The sequence below is a fragment of the Ranitomeya variabilis genome, chromosome 2, assembly GCF_051348905.1.
Source record: "Ranitomeya variabilis isolate aRanVar5 chromosome 2, aRanVar5.hap1, whole genome shotgun sequence".
In the NCBI taxonomy this organism is placed as follows: Eukaryota; Metazoa; Chordata; class Amphibia; order Anura; family Dendrobatidae; genus Ranitomeya; species Ranitomeya variabilis.
The window spans coordinates 718,814,997-718,832,434 of record NC_135233.1 but is presented as its reverse complement, the minus strand read 5'-3'; the positions used below and the strand labels follow the sequence as shown (position 1 = coordinate 718,832,434).

Sequence of the window (17,438 nt, the reverse complement as noted above, 5' to 3'; positions counted from 1 at the left end):
TCATTAGGCCCGCGCCATCTATAGACATTGCTGGTCATCCTATCATTGGTGTCCCTTTTGAATTTTTTGGCTTTTACAGCCTGTATCTCATTAACCCATTTTTGCAATTCTGCATCAATTTCATCATTGAATTGCTTCAGGGCATCTACTGACATATCTCTTTTAAGGGTGACCTGCAATATTTCCATTTCAGTTTCAATCTCATTCAAATTCTTGGTATCAATTTCTTTTAACAATTCCATGTGGCCTTTGGAGCAGGTGTTAGAAAATTCTTCCCATCTGGTTTTAATCTCCTCATCAGTAATTGGAAATGATGGGAACAACTGCACCCTAAGGCCACGAGGGATCAAGCCCTCCTCCAGGTATTTTTCTAAAAAGGTTTTATTCCACCAGACTCTTGTCCTTTTACGTAATAGTTCCTTAAATCGAATCATAGTTTCCCGGAGGTCATTATTCGCCCCATGGGCACCCCCATTACCATCATCCTTAAGTGTTAGATCATGTGTTAAATGTGTTATATATTCTGATGTGTTGTTATAATAAAATATTATTTGTTTTACCCTTTATACTCCGGTTTCCTCCGATTTTTCATCCATATGTAATTGGTCTGATATAGTGATCCATATATAATTGGCCCTATATATTCTTCCATGTGTAATTGGCCCCATATATTGATCCATATATTATTGGTCCAATATACTGCTATATATGTAATTGTCCCCATATAATGCTTCATATGCAATTGGCCCCAGAGAATTCTCCATATGTATTTGGCCTCATATCCTTTACCAAATGTAATTGTCCCTATATAATGCTCCATATATAATTGGCCCCATAAGATGCTCCATATATAATTGACCACATAAGATGCTTCATTTATATTTGGCCCTTATAATAATCCATATATATTTGACCCCATATACTGCTCCATATGTAATTGGCCCCATCTACTGTTCCATATATAATTGGCCCCATATATTGCTCCATATGTAATTGACCCCATATACTTCCCAATGTATAATTGGCCTCATAGAGTTCTTCATATGTAATTGGCCCCATCTAATGCTCAACATGTACTTGGCCCCATGTACTGAGCCTTGTGTATAAGGACAGAGCTGATCTTGAGCGGGTGTACTTATATACTGTGTACTGTACTGAGCCTTGTGTATAAGGACAGAGCTGATCTTGAGCGGGTGTACTTATATACTGTGTACTGTACTGAGCCCTGTGTATAAGGACAGAGCTGATATAGAGCAGGTGTATTTATATACTCTATACTGTACTGAGCCCTGTGTATAAGGACAGAGCTGATCTAGAGCGGGTGTACTTATATACTGTGTACTGCACTGAGCCCTGTGTATAAGGACAGAGCTGATCTAGAGCGGGTGTACTTATATACTGTGTACTGTACTGAGCCCTGTGTATAAGGACAGAGCTGATATAGAGCGGGTGTACTTATATACTGTGTACTGAACTGAGCCCTGTGTATAAGGACAGAGCTGATCTAGAGCGGGTGTACTTATATACTCTATACTGTACTGAGCCCTGTGTATAAGGACAGAGCGGAGCTAGAGCGGGTGTACTTATATACTGTGTACTGTACTGAGCCCTGTGTATAAGGACAGAGCTGATATACAGCAGGTGTACTTATATACTGTGTACTGTACTGAGCCCTGTGTATAAGGACAGAGCTGATATAGAGCGGGTGTACTTATATACTGTGTACTGTACTGACCCCTGTGTATAAGGACAGCTGATATAGAGCGGGTGTACTTATATACTGTGTACTGTACTGAGCCCTGTGTATAAGGACAGAGCTGATATACAGCGGGTGTACTTATATACTGTGTACTGTACTGAGCCCTGTGTATAAGGACAGAGCTGATATAGAGCGGGTGTACTTATATACTGTGTACTGTACTGACCCCTGTGTATAAGGACAGCTGATATAGAGCGGGTGTACTTATATACTGTGTACTGTACTGAGCCCTGTGTATAAGGACAGAGCTGATATAGAGCGGGTGTACTTATATACTGTGTACTGCACTGAGCCCTGTGTATAAGGACACAGAGCTGATCTAGAGCGGGTGTACTTATATACTGTGTACTGCACTGAGCCCTGTGTATAAGGACAGAGCTGATATAGAGCGGGTGTACTTATATACTGTGTACTGTACTGAGCCCTGTGTATAAGGACAGAGCTGATCTAGAGCGGGTGTACTTATATACTGTGTACTGTACTGAGCCCTGTGTATAAGGACAGAGCTGATATAGAGCGGGTGTACTTATATACTGTGTACTGTACTGACCCCTGTGTATAAGGACAGAGCTGATATACAGCGGGTGTACTTATAAACTGTGTACTGTACTGAGCCCTGTGTATAAGGACAGAGCTGATCTAGAGCGGGTGTACTTATATACTGGGTACTGTACTGACCCATGTGTATAAGGACAGAGCTGATATAGAGCGGGTGTACTTATATACTCTATACTGTACTGAGCCCTGTGTATAAGGACAGAGCGGAGCTAGAGCGGGTGTACTTATATACTGTGTACTGTACTGAGCCCTGTGTATAAGGACAGAGCTGATATAGAGCGGGTGTACTTATATACTGTGTACTGTACTGAGCCCTGTGTATAAGGACAGAGCTGATATAGAGCGGGTGTACTTATATACTGTGTACTGTACTGAGCGCTGTGTATAAGGACAGAGCTGATATAGAGCGGGTGTACTTATATACTCTATACTGTACTGAGCCCTGTGTATAAGGACAGAGCTGATCTAGAGCGGGTGTACTTATATACTGTGTACTGTACTGAGCCCTGTGTATAAGGACTGAGCTGATATAGAGCGGGTGTACTTATATACTGTGTACTGTACTGAGCCCTGTGTATAAGGACAGAGCTGATATAGAGCGGGTGTACTTATATACTGTGTACTGAACTGAGCCCTGTGTATAAGGACAGAGCTGATATAGAGCGGGTGTACTTATATACTGTGTACTGCACTGAGCCCTGTGTATAAGGACAGAGCTGATATAGAGCGGGTGTACTTATATACTGTGTACTGTACTGACCCCTGTGTATAAGGACAGAGCTGATATAGAGCGGGTGTACTTATATACTCTGTACTGTACTGAGCCCTGTGTATAAGGACAGAGCTGATCTAGAGCGGGTGTACTTATATACTGTGTACTGTACTGAGCCCTGTGTATAAGGACAGAGCTGATATACAGCGGGTGTACTTATATACTGTGTACTGTACTGAGCCCTGTGTATAAGGACAGAGCTGATATAGAGCGGGTGTACTTATATACTGTGTACTGCACTGACCCCTGTGTATAAGGACAGAGCTGATATAGAGCGGGTGTACTTATATACTGTGTACTGTACTGAGCCCTGTGTATAAGGACAGAGCTGATATAGAGCGGGTGTACTTATATACTGTGTACTGAACTGAGCCCTGTGTATAAGGACAGAGCTGATATAGAGCGGGTGTACTTATATACTGTGTACTGTACTGAGCCCTGTGTATAAGGACAGAGCTGATATAGAGCGGGTGTACTTATATACTGTGTACTGTACTGAGCCCTGTGTATAAGGACAGAGCTGATATAGAGCGGGTGTACTTATATACTGTGTACTGTACTGAGCCCTGTGTATAAGGACAGAGCTGATATAGAGCGGGTGTACTTATATACTGTGTACTGCACTGACCCCTGTGTATAAGGACAGAGCTGATATAGAGCGGGTGTACTTATATACTGTGTACTGTACTGAGCCCTGTGTATAAGGACAGAGCTGATATAGAGCGGGTGTACTTATATACTGTGTACTGAACTGAGCCCTGTGTATAAGGACAGAGCTGATATAGAGCGGGTGTACTTATATACTGTGTACTGTACTGAGCCCTGTGTATAAGGACAGAGCTGATATAGAGCGGGTGTACTTATATACTGTGTACTGTACTGAGCCCTGTGTATAAGGACAGAGCTGATATAGAGCGGGTGTACTTATATACTGTGTACTGTACTGAGCCCTGTGTATAAGGACAGAGCTGATATACAGCGGGTGTACTTATATACTGTGTACTGTACTGAGCCCTGTGTATAAGGACAGAGCTGATCTAGAGCGGGTGTACTTATATACTGTGTAGTGTACTGACCCATGTGTATAAGGACAGAGCTGATATAGAGCGGGTGTACTTATATACTGTGTACTGTACTGAGCCCTGTGTATAAGGACAGAGCTGATATAGAGCGGGTGTACTTATATACTGTGTACTGTACTGAGCCCTGTGTATAAGGACAGAGCTGATATAGATCGGGTGTACTTATATGCTCTATACTGTACTGAGCCCTGTGTATAAGGACAGAGCTGATCTAGAGCGGGTGTACTTATATACTGTGTACTGTACTGAGCCCTGTGTATAAGGACAGAGCTGATATAGAGCGGGTGTACTTATATACTGTGTACTGTACTGAGCCCTGTGTATAAGGACAGAGCTGATATAGAGCGAGTGTACTTATATACTGTGTACTGCACTGAGCCCTGTGTATAAGGACAGAGCTGATATAGAGCGGGTGTACTTATATACTGTGTACTGTACTTAGCCCTGTGTATAAGGACAGAGCTGATATAGAGCGGGTGTACTTATATACTGTGTACTGTACTTAGCCCTGTGTATAAGGACAGAGCTGATATAGAGCGGGTGTACTTATATACTGTGTACTGCACTGAGCCCTGTGTATAAGGACAGAGCTGATCTAGAGCGGGTGTACTTATATACTGTGTACTGTACTGACCCATGTGTATAAGGACAGAGCTGATCTAGAGCGAGTGTACTTATATACTGTGTACTGTACTGAGCCCTGTGTATAAGGACAGAGCTGATCTAGAGCAGGTGTACTTATATACTGTGTACTGTACTGAGCCATGTGTATAAGGACAGAGCTGATCTAGAGCGGGTGTACTTATATACTGTGTACTGTACTGACCCCTGTGTATAAGGACAGAGCTGATATAGAGCGGGTGTACTTATATACTGTGTACTGTACTGACCCATGTGTATAAGGACAGAGCTGATATAGAGCGGGTGTACTTATATACTGTGTACTGTACTGAGCCCTGTGTATAAGGACAGAGCTGATATAGAGCGGGTGTACTTATATACTGTGTACTGTACTTAGCCCTGTGTATAAGGACAGAGCTGATATAGAGCGGGTGTACTTATATACTGTGTACTGTACTGAGCCTTGTGTATAAGGACAGAGCTGATCTAGAGCGGGTGTACTTATATACTGTGTACTGTACTGACCCCTGTGTATAAGGACAGAGCTGATATAGAGCGGGTGTACTTATATACTGTGTACTGTACTGACCCATGTGTATAAGGACAGAGCTGATATAGAGCGGGTGTACTTATATACTGTGTACTGTACTGAGCCCTGTGTATAAGGACAGAGCTGATCTAGAGCGGGTGTACTTATATACTGTGTACTGTACTGACCCATGTGTATAAGGACAGAGCTGATATAGAGCGGGTGTACTTATATACTGTGTACTGTACTGAGCCCTGTGTATAAGGACAGAGCTGATATAGAGCGGGTGTACTTATATACTGTGTACTGTACTGAGCCCTGTGTATAAGGACAGAGCTGATATAGAGCGGGTGTACTTATATACTGGGTACTGTACTGAGCCCTGTGTATAAGGACAGAGCTGATCTAGAGCGGGTGTACTTATATACTGTGTACTGCACTGACCCATGTGTATAAGGACAGAGCTGATATAGAGCGGGTGTACTTATATACTGTGTACTGCACTGAGCCCTGTGTATAAGGACAGAGCTGATATAGAGCGGGTGTACTTATATACTGTGTACTGTACTGAGCCCTGTGTATAAGGACAGAGCTGATATAGAGCGGGTGTACTTATATACTGTGTACTGTACTGAGCCCTGTGTATAAGGACAGAGCTGATATAGAGCGGGTGTACTTATATACTGTGTACTGTACTGAGCCCTGTGTATAAGGACAGAGCTGATATAGAGCGGGTGTACTTATATACTGTGTACTGAACTGAGCCCTGTGTATAAGGACAGAGCTGATCTAGAGCGGGTGTACTTATATACTCTATACTGTACTGAGCCCTGTGTATAAGGACAGAGCGGAGCTAGAGCGGGTGTACTTATATACTGGGTACTGTACTGAGCCCTGTGTATAAGGACAGAGCTGATATAGAGCAGGTGTACTTATATACTGGGTACTGTACTGACCCATGTGTATAAGGACAGCTGATATAGAGCGGGTGTACTTATATACTCTATACTGTACTGAGCCCTGTGTATAAGGACAGAGCGGAGCTAGAGCGGGTGTACTTATATACTGTGTACTGTACTGAGCCCTGTGTATAAGGACAGAGCTGATATAGAGCGGGCGTACTTATATACTGTGTACTGTACTGAGCCCTGTGTATAAGGACAGAGCTGATATAGAGCAGGTGTACTTATATAGTGTGTACTGTACTGACCCATGTGTATAAGGACAGAGCTGATATAGAGCGGGTGTACTTATATACTGTGTACTGTACTGAGCCCTGTGTATAAGGACAGAGCTGATATAGAGCGGGTGTACTTATATACTGTGTACTGTACTGACCCATGTGTATAAGGACAGAGCTGATATACAGCGGGTGTACTTATATACTGTGTACTGTACTGAGCCCTGTGTATAAGGACAGAGCTGATATAGAGCGGGTGTACTTATATACTGTGTACTGTACTGACCCATGTGTATAAGGACAGAGCTGATATAGAGCGGGTGTACTTATATACTGTGTACTGCACTGAGCCCTGTGTATAAGGACAGAGCTGATATAGAGCGGGTGTACTTATATACTGTGTACTGTACTGAGCCCTGTGTATAAGGACAGAGCTGATATAGAGCGGGTGTACTTATATACTGGGTACTGTACTGAGCCCTGTGTATAAGGACAGAGCTGATCTAGAGCGGGTGTACTTATATACTGTGTACTGTACTGAGCCCTGTGTATAAGGACAGAGCTGATCTAGAGCGGGTGTACTTATATACTGTGTACTGTACTGACCCATGTGTATAAGGACAGCTGATATAGAGCGGGTGTACTTATATACTGTGTACTGTACTGACCCATGTGTATAAGGACAGAGCTGATATAGAGGGGGTGTACTTATATACTGTGTACTGTACTGACCCATGTGTATAAGGACAGCTGATATAGAGCGGGTGTACTTATGTACTGTGTACTGTACTGAGCCCTGTGTATAAGGACAGAGCTGATATAGAGCGGGTGTACTTATATACTGTGTACTGTACTGAGCCCTGTGTATAAGGACAGCTGATATAGAGCGGGTGTACTTATATACTGTGTACTGTACTGAGCCCTGTGTATAAGGACAGAGCTGATCTAGAGCGGGTGTACTTATATACTGTGTACTGAACTGAGCCCTGTGTATAAGGACAGAGCTGATATAGAGGGGGTGTACTTATATACTGTGTACTGTACTGACCCATGTGTATAAGGACAGCTGATATAGAGCGGGTGTACTTATATACTGTGTACTGTACTGAGCCCTGTGTATAAGGACAGAGCTGATATAGAGCGGGTGTACTTATATACTGTGTACTGTACTGAGCCCTGTGTATAAGGACAGAGCTGATATAGAGCGGGTGTACTTATATACTGTGTACTGTACTGACCCATGTGTATAAGGACAGAGCTGATATAGAGCGGGTGTACTTATATACTGTGTACTGTACTGAGCCCTGTGTATAAGGACAGAGCTGATATAGAGCGGGTGTACTTATATAATGTGTACTGTACTGAGCCCTGTGTATAAGGACAGAGCTGATATAGAGCGGGTGTACTTATATACTGTGTACTGTACTGACCCATGTGTATAAGGACAGAGCTGATATAGAGCGGGTGTACTTATATACTGTATACTGTACTGAGCCATGTGTATAAGGACTGAGCTGATATAGAGCGGGTGTACTTATATACTGTGTACTGCACTGAGCCCTGTGTATAAGGACAGAGCTGATATAGAGCGGGTGTACTTATATACTGTGTACTGTACTGAGCCCTGTGTATAAGGACAGAGCTGATCTAGAGCGGGTGTACTTATATACTGGGTACTGTACTGAGCCCTGTGTATAAGGACAGAGCTGATCTAGAGCGGGTGTACTTATATACTGTGTACTGTACTGAGCCCTGTGTATAAGGACAGAGCTGATCTAGAGCGGGTGTACTTATATACTGTGTACTGTACTGACCCATGTGTATAAGGACAGCTGATATAGAGCGGGTGTACTTATATACTGTGTACTGTACTGACCCATGTGTATAAGGACAGCTGATATAGAGCGGGTGTACTTATATACTGTGTACTGTACTGAGCCCTGTGTATAAGGACAGAGCTGATATAGAGCGGGTGTACTTATATACTGTGTACTGTACTGAGCCCTGTGTATAAGGACAGCTGATATAGAGCGGGTGTACTTATATACTGTGTACTGTACTGAGCCCTGTGTATAAGGACAGAGCTGATATAGAGCGGGTGTACTTATATACTGTGTACTGTACTGAGCCCTGTGTATAAGGACAGCTGATATAGAGCGGGTGTACTTATATACTGTGTACTGAACTGAGCCCTGTGTATAAGGACAGAGCTGATATAGAGGGGGTGTACTTATATACTGTGTACTGTACTGACCCATGTGTATAAGGACAGCTGATATAGAGCGGGTGTACTTATATACTGTGTACTGTACTGAGCCCTGTGTATAAGGACAGAGCTGATATAGAGCGGGTGTACTTATATACTGTGTACTGTACTGAGCCCTGTGTATAAGGACAGAGCTGATCTAGAGCGGGTGTACTTATATACTGTGTACTGTACTGAGCCCTGTGTATAAGGACAGCTGATATAGAGTGGGTGTACTTATATACTGTGTACTGTACTGACCCCTGTGTATAAGGACAGAGCTGATATAGAGCAGGTGTACTTATATACTGTGTACTGTACTGACCCATGTGTATAAGGACAGAGCTGATCTAGAGCAGGTGTACTTATATACTGTGTACTGTACTGAGCCCTGTGTATAAGGACAGAGCTGATATAGAGCGGGTGTACTTATATACTGTGTACTGTACCGAGCCCTGTGTATAAGGACAGAGCGGATATAGAGCGGGTGTACTTATATACTGTGTACTGAACTGAGCCCTGTGTATAAGGACTGAGCTGATCTAGAGCGGGTGTACTTATATACTGTGTACTGTACTGAGCCCTGTGTATAAGGACAGAGCTGATATAGAGCGGGTGTACTTATATACTGTGTACTGTACCGAGCCCTGTGTATAAGGACAGAGCGGATATAGAGCGGGTGTACTTATATAATGTGTGCTATGATGTTCCATAAGTAATTGTCCCCATATACTGCTCAATATATAATTGGCCCCATATATTTCTCCATATGTAATTGACCCCATGTACTGGTCCATATGTATTTATCCCCTTATACTTCTCCATATCTAATTGACCACATAAGATTCTCCATATATATTTTTCCCGATATACTATTGGTCCCATATACTGCTCCACAAATAATTGGTCCCATAAGATAATCCATATATTATTGGCCCCATATATTGCTCCATATGTAATTGGTGCCATATAATGATCCACTTATAAATGGCCATATAAGATGCTCCATATGTAATTGCCACCATATACTGCACATATTGTCCCACAGTCCTGTAAGCCTCTGTTTCATATTGTAGAATATTGGTCTTATTTGATAAATCCGGGCCATTTAAAAAAAAACAAACTGTAAATAAAGTAAACAAGGAGAAAGAAGGGAGGAAAATAAAAGGGGGAAATCTATTTTCACCAATAGACAACAACGCTTTTTACAAACAGACTTCATTGGAAATAACCCCACCATTATTACCCCATGTGATTAGAATAATTATCGGGGATATTCGTGCCGCCTCCTGCCTATACATACATAGCTGCCTATAATTGTATATGTGCTGAGGTCACAGTGACGATGGTGCAGAGCTGATGGAGTCACTACAGTGATGTCACAGTTACCGGACAGTTCTAGATGCCGTGTAACGCCTAATTCCGTTGAGGGTTGTTGAAGGCGTTGGAGAGAGTGGATTGTGGTTTTGTGAGAGCTATAAAATGGCGAATAAAAAGCGAACAATTGTTCTGTCTGATTCAGAGAACAGCAGCGATGAGGATTTCCATCAGGTGAGCCGTCACTTCTCTGCATTATTCTTATATATAACTCATTTATGGCCAATGATTTATGTGTTAGAATACATAACATTGCGGATTGTTGGCTCCTTACTAACTGATAATGGAGAGTAATATTCCTGTTTGGGTATTGGGTAAATGAGCTTTGACCTTAGAAAATCACAAAAGAGTTTATATCCATCTTACTAGACCTTCTCTATCATTATTAGTATTAATATAAGAATAACATGCCCCCCGCACCCCGCATCCGTTACCTCATGTGCCCTTGTGTTATTTTCATACCCTTTACTGATGTTTCTGATGATTTATGTGACATTGGGGGTCTTATATTTCTTCTCTTTTTCTAGTCCCATCCAAAAAAAAGACCAAGACTTCCGGACCAACAGGAAGCTGGCTTTGATACTGGGGTAACATCTGCAGACCCAGGTACTGACCCTAGATACAATGTAATCTGCTGATATGGGCCCTCACAATAATGGGTTTATAAGAACAGCTTTGCCCGGGATTATAGGGTTTGCAGCTTCTATACTTTCTTTTTTTAATTTTTTTAATGTCTTGTGTGTTCCTGAAACATGAATGGCCTATTCTTAGTAAAAGCTGTCAGTGTTTGATCAACGGGGGTCGGATCCTGGAAAACATCCTTCATTGTAAGCTCAGGCTTGATCTCTTGGGCTGCCGATTCTGGTACTGCAGCTCACACAATAGGACTGGGTTACAAACAATGAAGAGGGCAATGATTGGGTTTCCAGGGGCACTGCGGCTCCTTCATTGTTTTGATAAGACCCACACTAATCATTATGAGCCTATCCTAAGTATTGCCACCAATCTTCACGTAATGAAAGATCCCTTTAATTATCATTTATTGCTGTTACCTACAATAACCGTCTAACATATCATCTTTTTTTTTCACTTCCTCAGGTGTAATAACAACTTTTCCGTCAGTCAGCACTGACATTTACAGGTAGGATGAATCTCATCTTCTCCATCTCTGAGCTCAGGTCCCATTGGGAGACATTTCTATTGGGGACAATCAGTGTCCTTCATCGTAGCTTCATATGAGACCCTGATGGTTCCAGGGCTGTGAATTACTTCATCTGATCCATTTATATTAATAATTTCATCCTTAATTTCATGTAGTTTTAATATTAGAATTTTCCCCATTAATTCTTATTTCTATATTTGCTTTCACAGTGACTTCAACGTCATTGTTGTGTCTGATGACGATGAATATCTTAGTGGGGAGGAGACATCATCTCCCAAAAGTAAGGACTGATTAGCTGTGTTTTCTAGACTCAACCTAGATTTCTGGTATCTGACACAGTCCATTAATCCATTTTCTGTTCTGTTCTATGTTATTCACAGGACTCAGGACTTCTGACATCGAGGCTGATGACGCCCCTGAGCAATGTGGATCTCCACAGATTTATATTCTCAGCGATGGAGACTACAATATAATGACACCATCATCTCCTGTCACTGGTCAGTGTCCAAAACTATGGATTATATCACAATTTATAACGATTACACATATTTCCCCTAAATATAATCTAACAATAGACAGGGCACCTTGGCCGGATAGCCAAAAAGTGGTCACAGTCAAGGCAGTAAAAAGGAGTAATGGCCCCGAATATCTGCTGCCTTTTCACTCCCTTTAAATCAAGGGTGGAAAATTTAGCTAAACTGTATACGAATATTACATAGATGCCCTAATGTGAAAATGACCAAAGATGAAAAGATTTTCACTGCTCCATGTTTCCTTCCAGATACAGAATCATCTGGATGCCTGGAGAGATCCACCTCAGAGGAGCAGTAAGTTACATAAAGTTATGGTATACTATAAACTAAAAAGTGGTGCAGCCTACTGGTGGACGTCCTCAGCCATCAACTCAGTACACATAATCCAGCACTCCCACATCTCCTTGCTTTACACCCCAATCCATGTCAGGGTGTAGTTAATCCTCCTCTCTGCCCTATAGAACTCCTGGCTCCCAATGAGACGTTCCAGCTCCACTCACATAGCAATATATTATATTCTTGCATTGACATTTTTGGGAGATTTATCTCCGTGCTGATACTTCCACCTGCCCGGACTCGTAGCTTGTTGCTGGATGCCCCTGCTGTATATGTGCCCCTGACCTTCTACCATTGGGGTGACTCGATTCTTAATTGGGAAATCCCTTCTAAATTGTAGGGGAAAGGAATGAATAGGTAAATGTTCTGTATGTCCTGAGATATGACCCAAGGCTTCATGTATGATCTTCTATACTTCTAGGCCTATTTGTGCCAGTCAGGGCTGGGTCTTAATGGACCTCACATCTCCGGCATCTCCGTATGTGCAGGACTTCCAGAACACCAAATATGAGCTGGTTACATGGCTGTTCAAGATCTTCAACAGCACCGTGTTTGAGAGCAAGGTAAAATATTACAATCCCCGGGTCGTACATCCTCATCTATATTCTGCTATCTGTAACTCTTCATGTAAACGTCTGTGTAATAAATCATCTATAACTTTTACTATTCCTCCATGTAAATGTACAGTGATACTGGTGCGGAGGAGGTAGCACTCACCCCGGGACCCCATGGCTACGGGAGCCTTTCGGACCAGTAGTCACAAGTTATACCTCCCTTTTGTAGTGTCTTAGAAGGGACTGTATTTTTCGCTGTTTTTCATTGAATTACAGATATAAAGTATTTTATTTCTTCATTCCTCATCTTTAGCTTCCTGAGTCAAACATAGAAATAAAGTGGAGTAAGAGACTCAGGGTATCAGCTGGAAACTGCCGTAACACCTTTCTGGATGGAGATCTATACTCCATAATTCAACTGTCAGAGAAAGTGTGCGACTCTGCAGGTAAGTCTGATATGACCATCATATAGCAAAAAATTGACATTGTGATAGAAATAACAGGTTGTTAGGGCCAGACTGAAGTTACTGAAACTTTCATAGCTTGCAAACCAGAGAAACACAGACACACATACACGGCTGTAGGCTCTTAACTGGATAGGGTAATTGAAAAACCTTCCATGAGGGGTCCGAAGTGTGGGGTCCGAAGGTGAACAGTGAATAAAATACACATAAATAGTAACTTCCAGGCTTGTAGCTAGAAATGACTGGGTCGATGAATCAGAAAAGTCAGCCTGGGTGATGGAGATCCTTCAGATCCTTTAGTTGGGGAAATCTCCAAAGCTCCAGGGCAAAGGTTTCTGAAGCTTTCCCGATTATATGGCCCAGCAGGTTGGCACTTGTGATGTGAAGTATCTTTATAACTTATAGTAACTGTGTAATTTCTATCTTTAGAGCGCCTTAGAGACACATTACTGCACGAAATGTGCCATGCCGCTTGCTGGCATTTAAATGGCGTACAAATTGATGGACATGGTCCATTCTGGGTGTCGTACACCGAACAGGCCGCACGTGTCCACCCCGAGTTACCACCTGTGAGCGTCTATCACACTTTTAACATCAAGTACAAGTACAACTACGTGTGCGCAGGTTGTGGACGCAGGTAAGGAAATATTTTATTTTTATATAATTAAAAGAAACTACATTAATTCAATATTCTGATACCCGGACATCATCTCTAGTAACTGATATTCCTGCCCTTTCTTGTCTGCTAATCCCTGTTCTTTCTGTCTCCTTAGAGTCGGACGTTTCTCTAAGATCTGTAAAGAGAAGGAATATTGCCGAAAATGTGGAGGCAAACTTCTTATGGAAAACATCTAAGATGAATACCACCTACCTCTGGGAGGACCATCTACATCTCAGGGAGACCTGCATTCCAGAAATAAGACCTAAATCTGGAAAAATCCACCAAAACCTGCAGAAACATAATCAGGGCTGGACTACCAATCAGAAGCAATTTATTGCTTCCATTATCCCATGTAAGTATACATGTTTATTGTATAGTAACAATATGAACAACATTTATGCAATGGTCAGTGTCCAGTACGTCAGGAAACATATATCCTACCGAAACAGTGTTTTATAAACTCACAGCATTAGAAAGGATGGCAGATTAAGATTACAGTGTTAGACTCACCAGCTGAGGTGGATCCTCCAAGCCCAAGGTCGGGGTGGGCACACGGACAACAGACATCGGTGCAGCATAAAGATTGAACCCATAGGACACGGACAGTCGAGGGAAAGGAAACCAGAGATAGACAATAGATGTCTAGACAACCGTAAACAGGCAGTAAGAATGAGACATTATCCACGGCTTACTATACGAGCTTCCATTATTTGCAGACCTTGTATAACATCCACGGCTGCTTCCTAAAGGATGTTACATCATCCACATCTCATTCCATGATGGATTTCCAGGAGATAGAACATGAGCTGGTTACATGGCTGTTCAAGCTCTACAACCGAACCGTGTTTGAGAACAAGGTAAAATATTACAATCCCCGGGTTGTACATCCTCATCTATGTTCTGCTATCTGTAGCTCTTCATGTAAACTTTCATATGAAAAATGATCAATACCCTTTACTATCCCTCTATCTAACTGCAGTTATAGAGGTGTAAATGTAGCAGTCACCCCAGGCCCTGATGCCCAACAGAATCTTTAGGACCAGTAGCCACAAGTTATTCCTCCATTTTGTAGTGTCCTAGAAGGAACTGCTTGTCTACTGTGGTTGATGGAACAACAGATTTAATACATTTTGATTCTTCATTTCTCATGTTTAGGCTCCTGCTTCCATACAAATATCGTGGAGCAAAAGACTGAGGGCAACATGAGCCCATTGTATTTATATCTATCAGGAAAAGGATCGATTTCCCAGGATGAGCGGTCAGAAAAAGTCAGTGACTCCGCAGGTAAGTTTCACATGGCAATTATTTTGCAAAAATATAACATTTTCATAGAAGTAACAGATTGTTAAGGCAGGACTAAAGTTACTGCAACTTTTGTAGCTTCCAAGCTGGAGAAACACACATGCTCGGCTATATGTTGTTAACCAAACCATTGAAAAGCCTTTTTCCGTGTTCCAGAGGTGAGCAGTGGATACACTACATATAATAACTGACTGCCAGGGGTGTAACTAGAAATTGCTGGGTCAATAGATCAGAGGAGTCATCCTGGGTGATGGAGTTACTTTACATCATATACTTGACGAAAACTCCAAAGCTCCAGGGCAAATGTCTCTTCAGCCTTCCCTATAATATGGCCTAGCAGGTTGGCACTTAGGATGTAAAGTATCTTTACAACTAATATTGTGTATTTTCTATCTTTAGAGTGCCTTACAGACACATTAGCACAGAAATGTGCCATGCCGCCTGCTGGTATTTTCAAAGAGTGCAAAATGATGGACATGGTCCACTGTGGATGTCCTACACTCAGAAGGTCACCCATGTTGACCCTGGGCTTCCACCAGTGAGCATGTATCATACAATTGATGACAACTGAATGCACAATTACAAGTTGTGAAAACAGGTAAGAAGATATTTTATTTTCATATAATTATAAAGTATATATTAATGACATTTATATTCTGACACCAAGAGTTCACAGAAGACAAGGATCTAATATTTCACTAATAATCCATGCCCTTCCACTAATAACTGATATTCCTGCTCTTTTCTGTCTATTGTCTATTCTTAAGATAGAAACAAATGAAGATATACCCTGCTGTTAGTAAATAAGTAAAGGCAATACAGCATATAAATAATAAAGTACTTAGTAAACACCGCTTTTGATTTAAAAAAAAGCGTAAAAGCCATCCTACCAGCGTCAGCATATAGTCCAGTACACGTCAGGAAACTCATATCCTATGGAAACATTGTCTTATGGACTCACAGCATCAGACTGAATGACAGATTAAGATTAAAGCCAGTATTAAGAGAAATATCAATTGAGCAAAAGACATTTTCTGTAATCACTCAGTTGACATGGGACTGCAAACATGATCATATTCATAAAGTTATATCCTTACGCTATAAAATAAGTGTATTTTTGTTTTAACAAGTCATTCTTATTATCCACATTCACAGAATACGACCAAGGATGCACCTCTTCTTCCAAAATTAAACATCCTGCTCACGGCCTACATGCTATTCTGAAGGCTACGTACTTGGTGGACAACATGACTTCTCCTATCGGAGACTATGCCTACGACTCCTGTAAATGTACATCCTAATGGAGAGTTGTCTGCAAGAGTCATCATAAAGCCTGGAAGAGCAGCTAATGATACCAACCATTGGCCTACTGCAGAAGAGGAGGAAGAGTGTGCTGAGAAAAGGTTGTAAGAGGAAAAAAATAAAATTAGCAAAGATTATATAAAAAATATATTCTTCTTCCTCACCCCGACCCCAAATAAAAACAAAGAATATACAGTATGTATTCCTCATCTCCTCATTATCTACTCCTATATCTGCTGGACATCCTCAGGAACTTCAGATTGCCGAGATGCAGAACCTGCCTGCCATTATCTCTGGCACTGCCTCGTAAGTGAGAAAAATAAAAGGAAACCTATTGTATAATCTGACAACTACGTCATGAATAATTACAAAGGGAGCTTGTTTCCGTTTTCTTTTTAACTAATAAGGTATTTTGGTAAAAAGGAGTTATCACCTATTCAGGCCATAGTCATCGGAGGTCTGTTGCCTTTACTGTAGACTGCAGTTTGGGGGGAATTTTTCTGTAGACTGAGGGGTTGTGGGACTTCGATTGAAAAAGGAGACCAGCTCACCTGGTCCAGCTTCAAGTTTGACATCAATAGTTAGAATCCATTATTTATTGGTTTCAATTAAAACATGATGATACGGTGCACAATGTATTCAGTGTATGATCAGGTTTTAATCACAAGTTACAACCAATAAATAATAGATTTTAACTATTCATGCCTCAAACTTGGAGCTGGACCATTGTGGAGTGTGATCTTTTTCAATTGTTAGGGGCACGCACAGAAAGAGGGATAGTGCAAGAGACAATATGGATGTGTCACAGTGTGTGTGTTTCTTTTCATTCAAATGTCAATGGATAATTCACACTGACACTGATGTACCCTGAAGACTTCAGGGCAGCTTCAATTTCTTTGGAACTTAATTTTAGCTGCGTATCTATTATCCAGACTATACCGTGTTTCAACCTTTCAACAATTTTTCTCTGCCGTCCACATCCAGGGAGATTAGCTGCAGTG

General features: G+C 41.7%; 1 protein-coding gene across 2 annotated transcripts; it reads left to right on the top strand.

The window, feature by feature from the left end:
* Positions 1–10,057: 10,057 nt before the first annotated feature.
* LOC143809861 (germ cell nuclear acidic protein-like) lies at positions 10,058–16,601 on the top strand. 2 transcript variants are annotated; one of them, XR_013222494.1, is made up of 14 exons: positions 10,058–10,297; positions 10,651–10,729; positions 11,222–11,264; positions 11,495–11,565; positions 11,666–11,782; positions 12,067–12,112; positions 12,576–12,717; positions 13,022–13,154; positions 13,602–13,809; positions 13,946–14,185; positions 14,550–14,690; positions 14,989–15,117; positions 15,535–15,733; positions 16,291–16,601. XR_013222494.1 is itself a non-coding variant. In XM_077292845.1 (10 exons), the coding sequence occupies exons 1-10, from the start codon at positions 10,229–10,231 to the stop codon at positions 14,025–14,027; spliced, it is 990 nt and encodes a 329-aa protein (XP_077148960.1). In that variant the 5' UTR covers positions 10,058–10,228; the 3' UTR covers positions 14,028–14,457. The 2 variants fall into 2 exon arrangements, 1 of the variants encoding a protein (XP_077148960.1); XM_077292845.1 differs by lacking the exons at positions 14,550–14,690; positions 14,989–15,117; positions 15,535–15,733; positions 16,291–16,601 and having other exon boundaries at positions 13,946–14,457.
* The last annotated feature ends 837 nt before the right edge of the window (positions 16,602–17,438 follow it).

Bases quoted from the DNA above. Each gene is read 5' to 3' on its own strand.
- LOC143809861 (XM_077292845.1), top strand. From the start codon at position 10,229: ATGGCGAATAAAAAGCGAACAATTGTTCTGTCTGATTCAGAGAACAGC. The intron at 10,298-10,650 runs GTGAGCCGTCAC...CTCTTTTTCTAG, and splicing joins GCGATGAGGATTTCCATCAG to TCCCATCCAAAAAAAAGACC. The intron at 11,783-12,066 runs GTCAGTGTCCAA...GTTTCCTTCCAG, and splicing joins ACCATCATCTCCTGTCACTG to ATACAGAATCATCTGGATGC.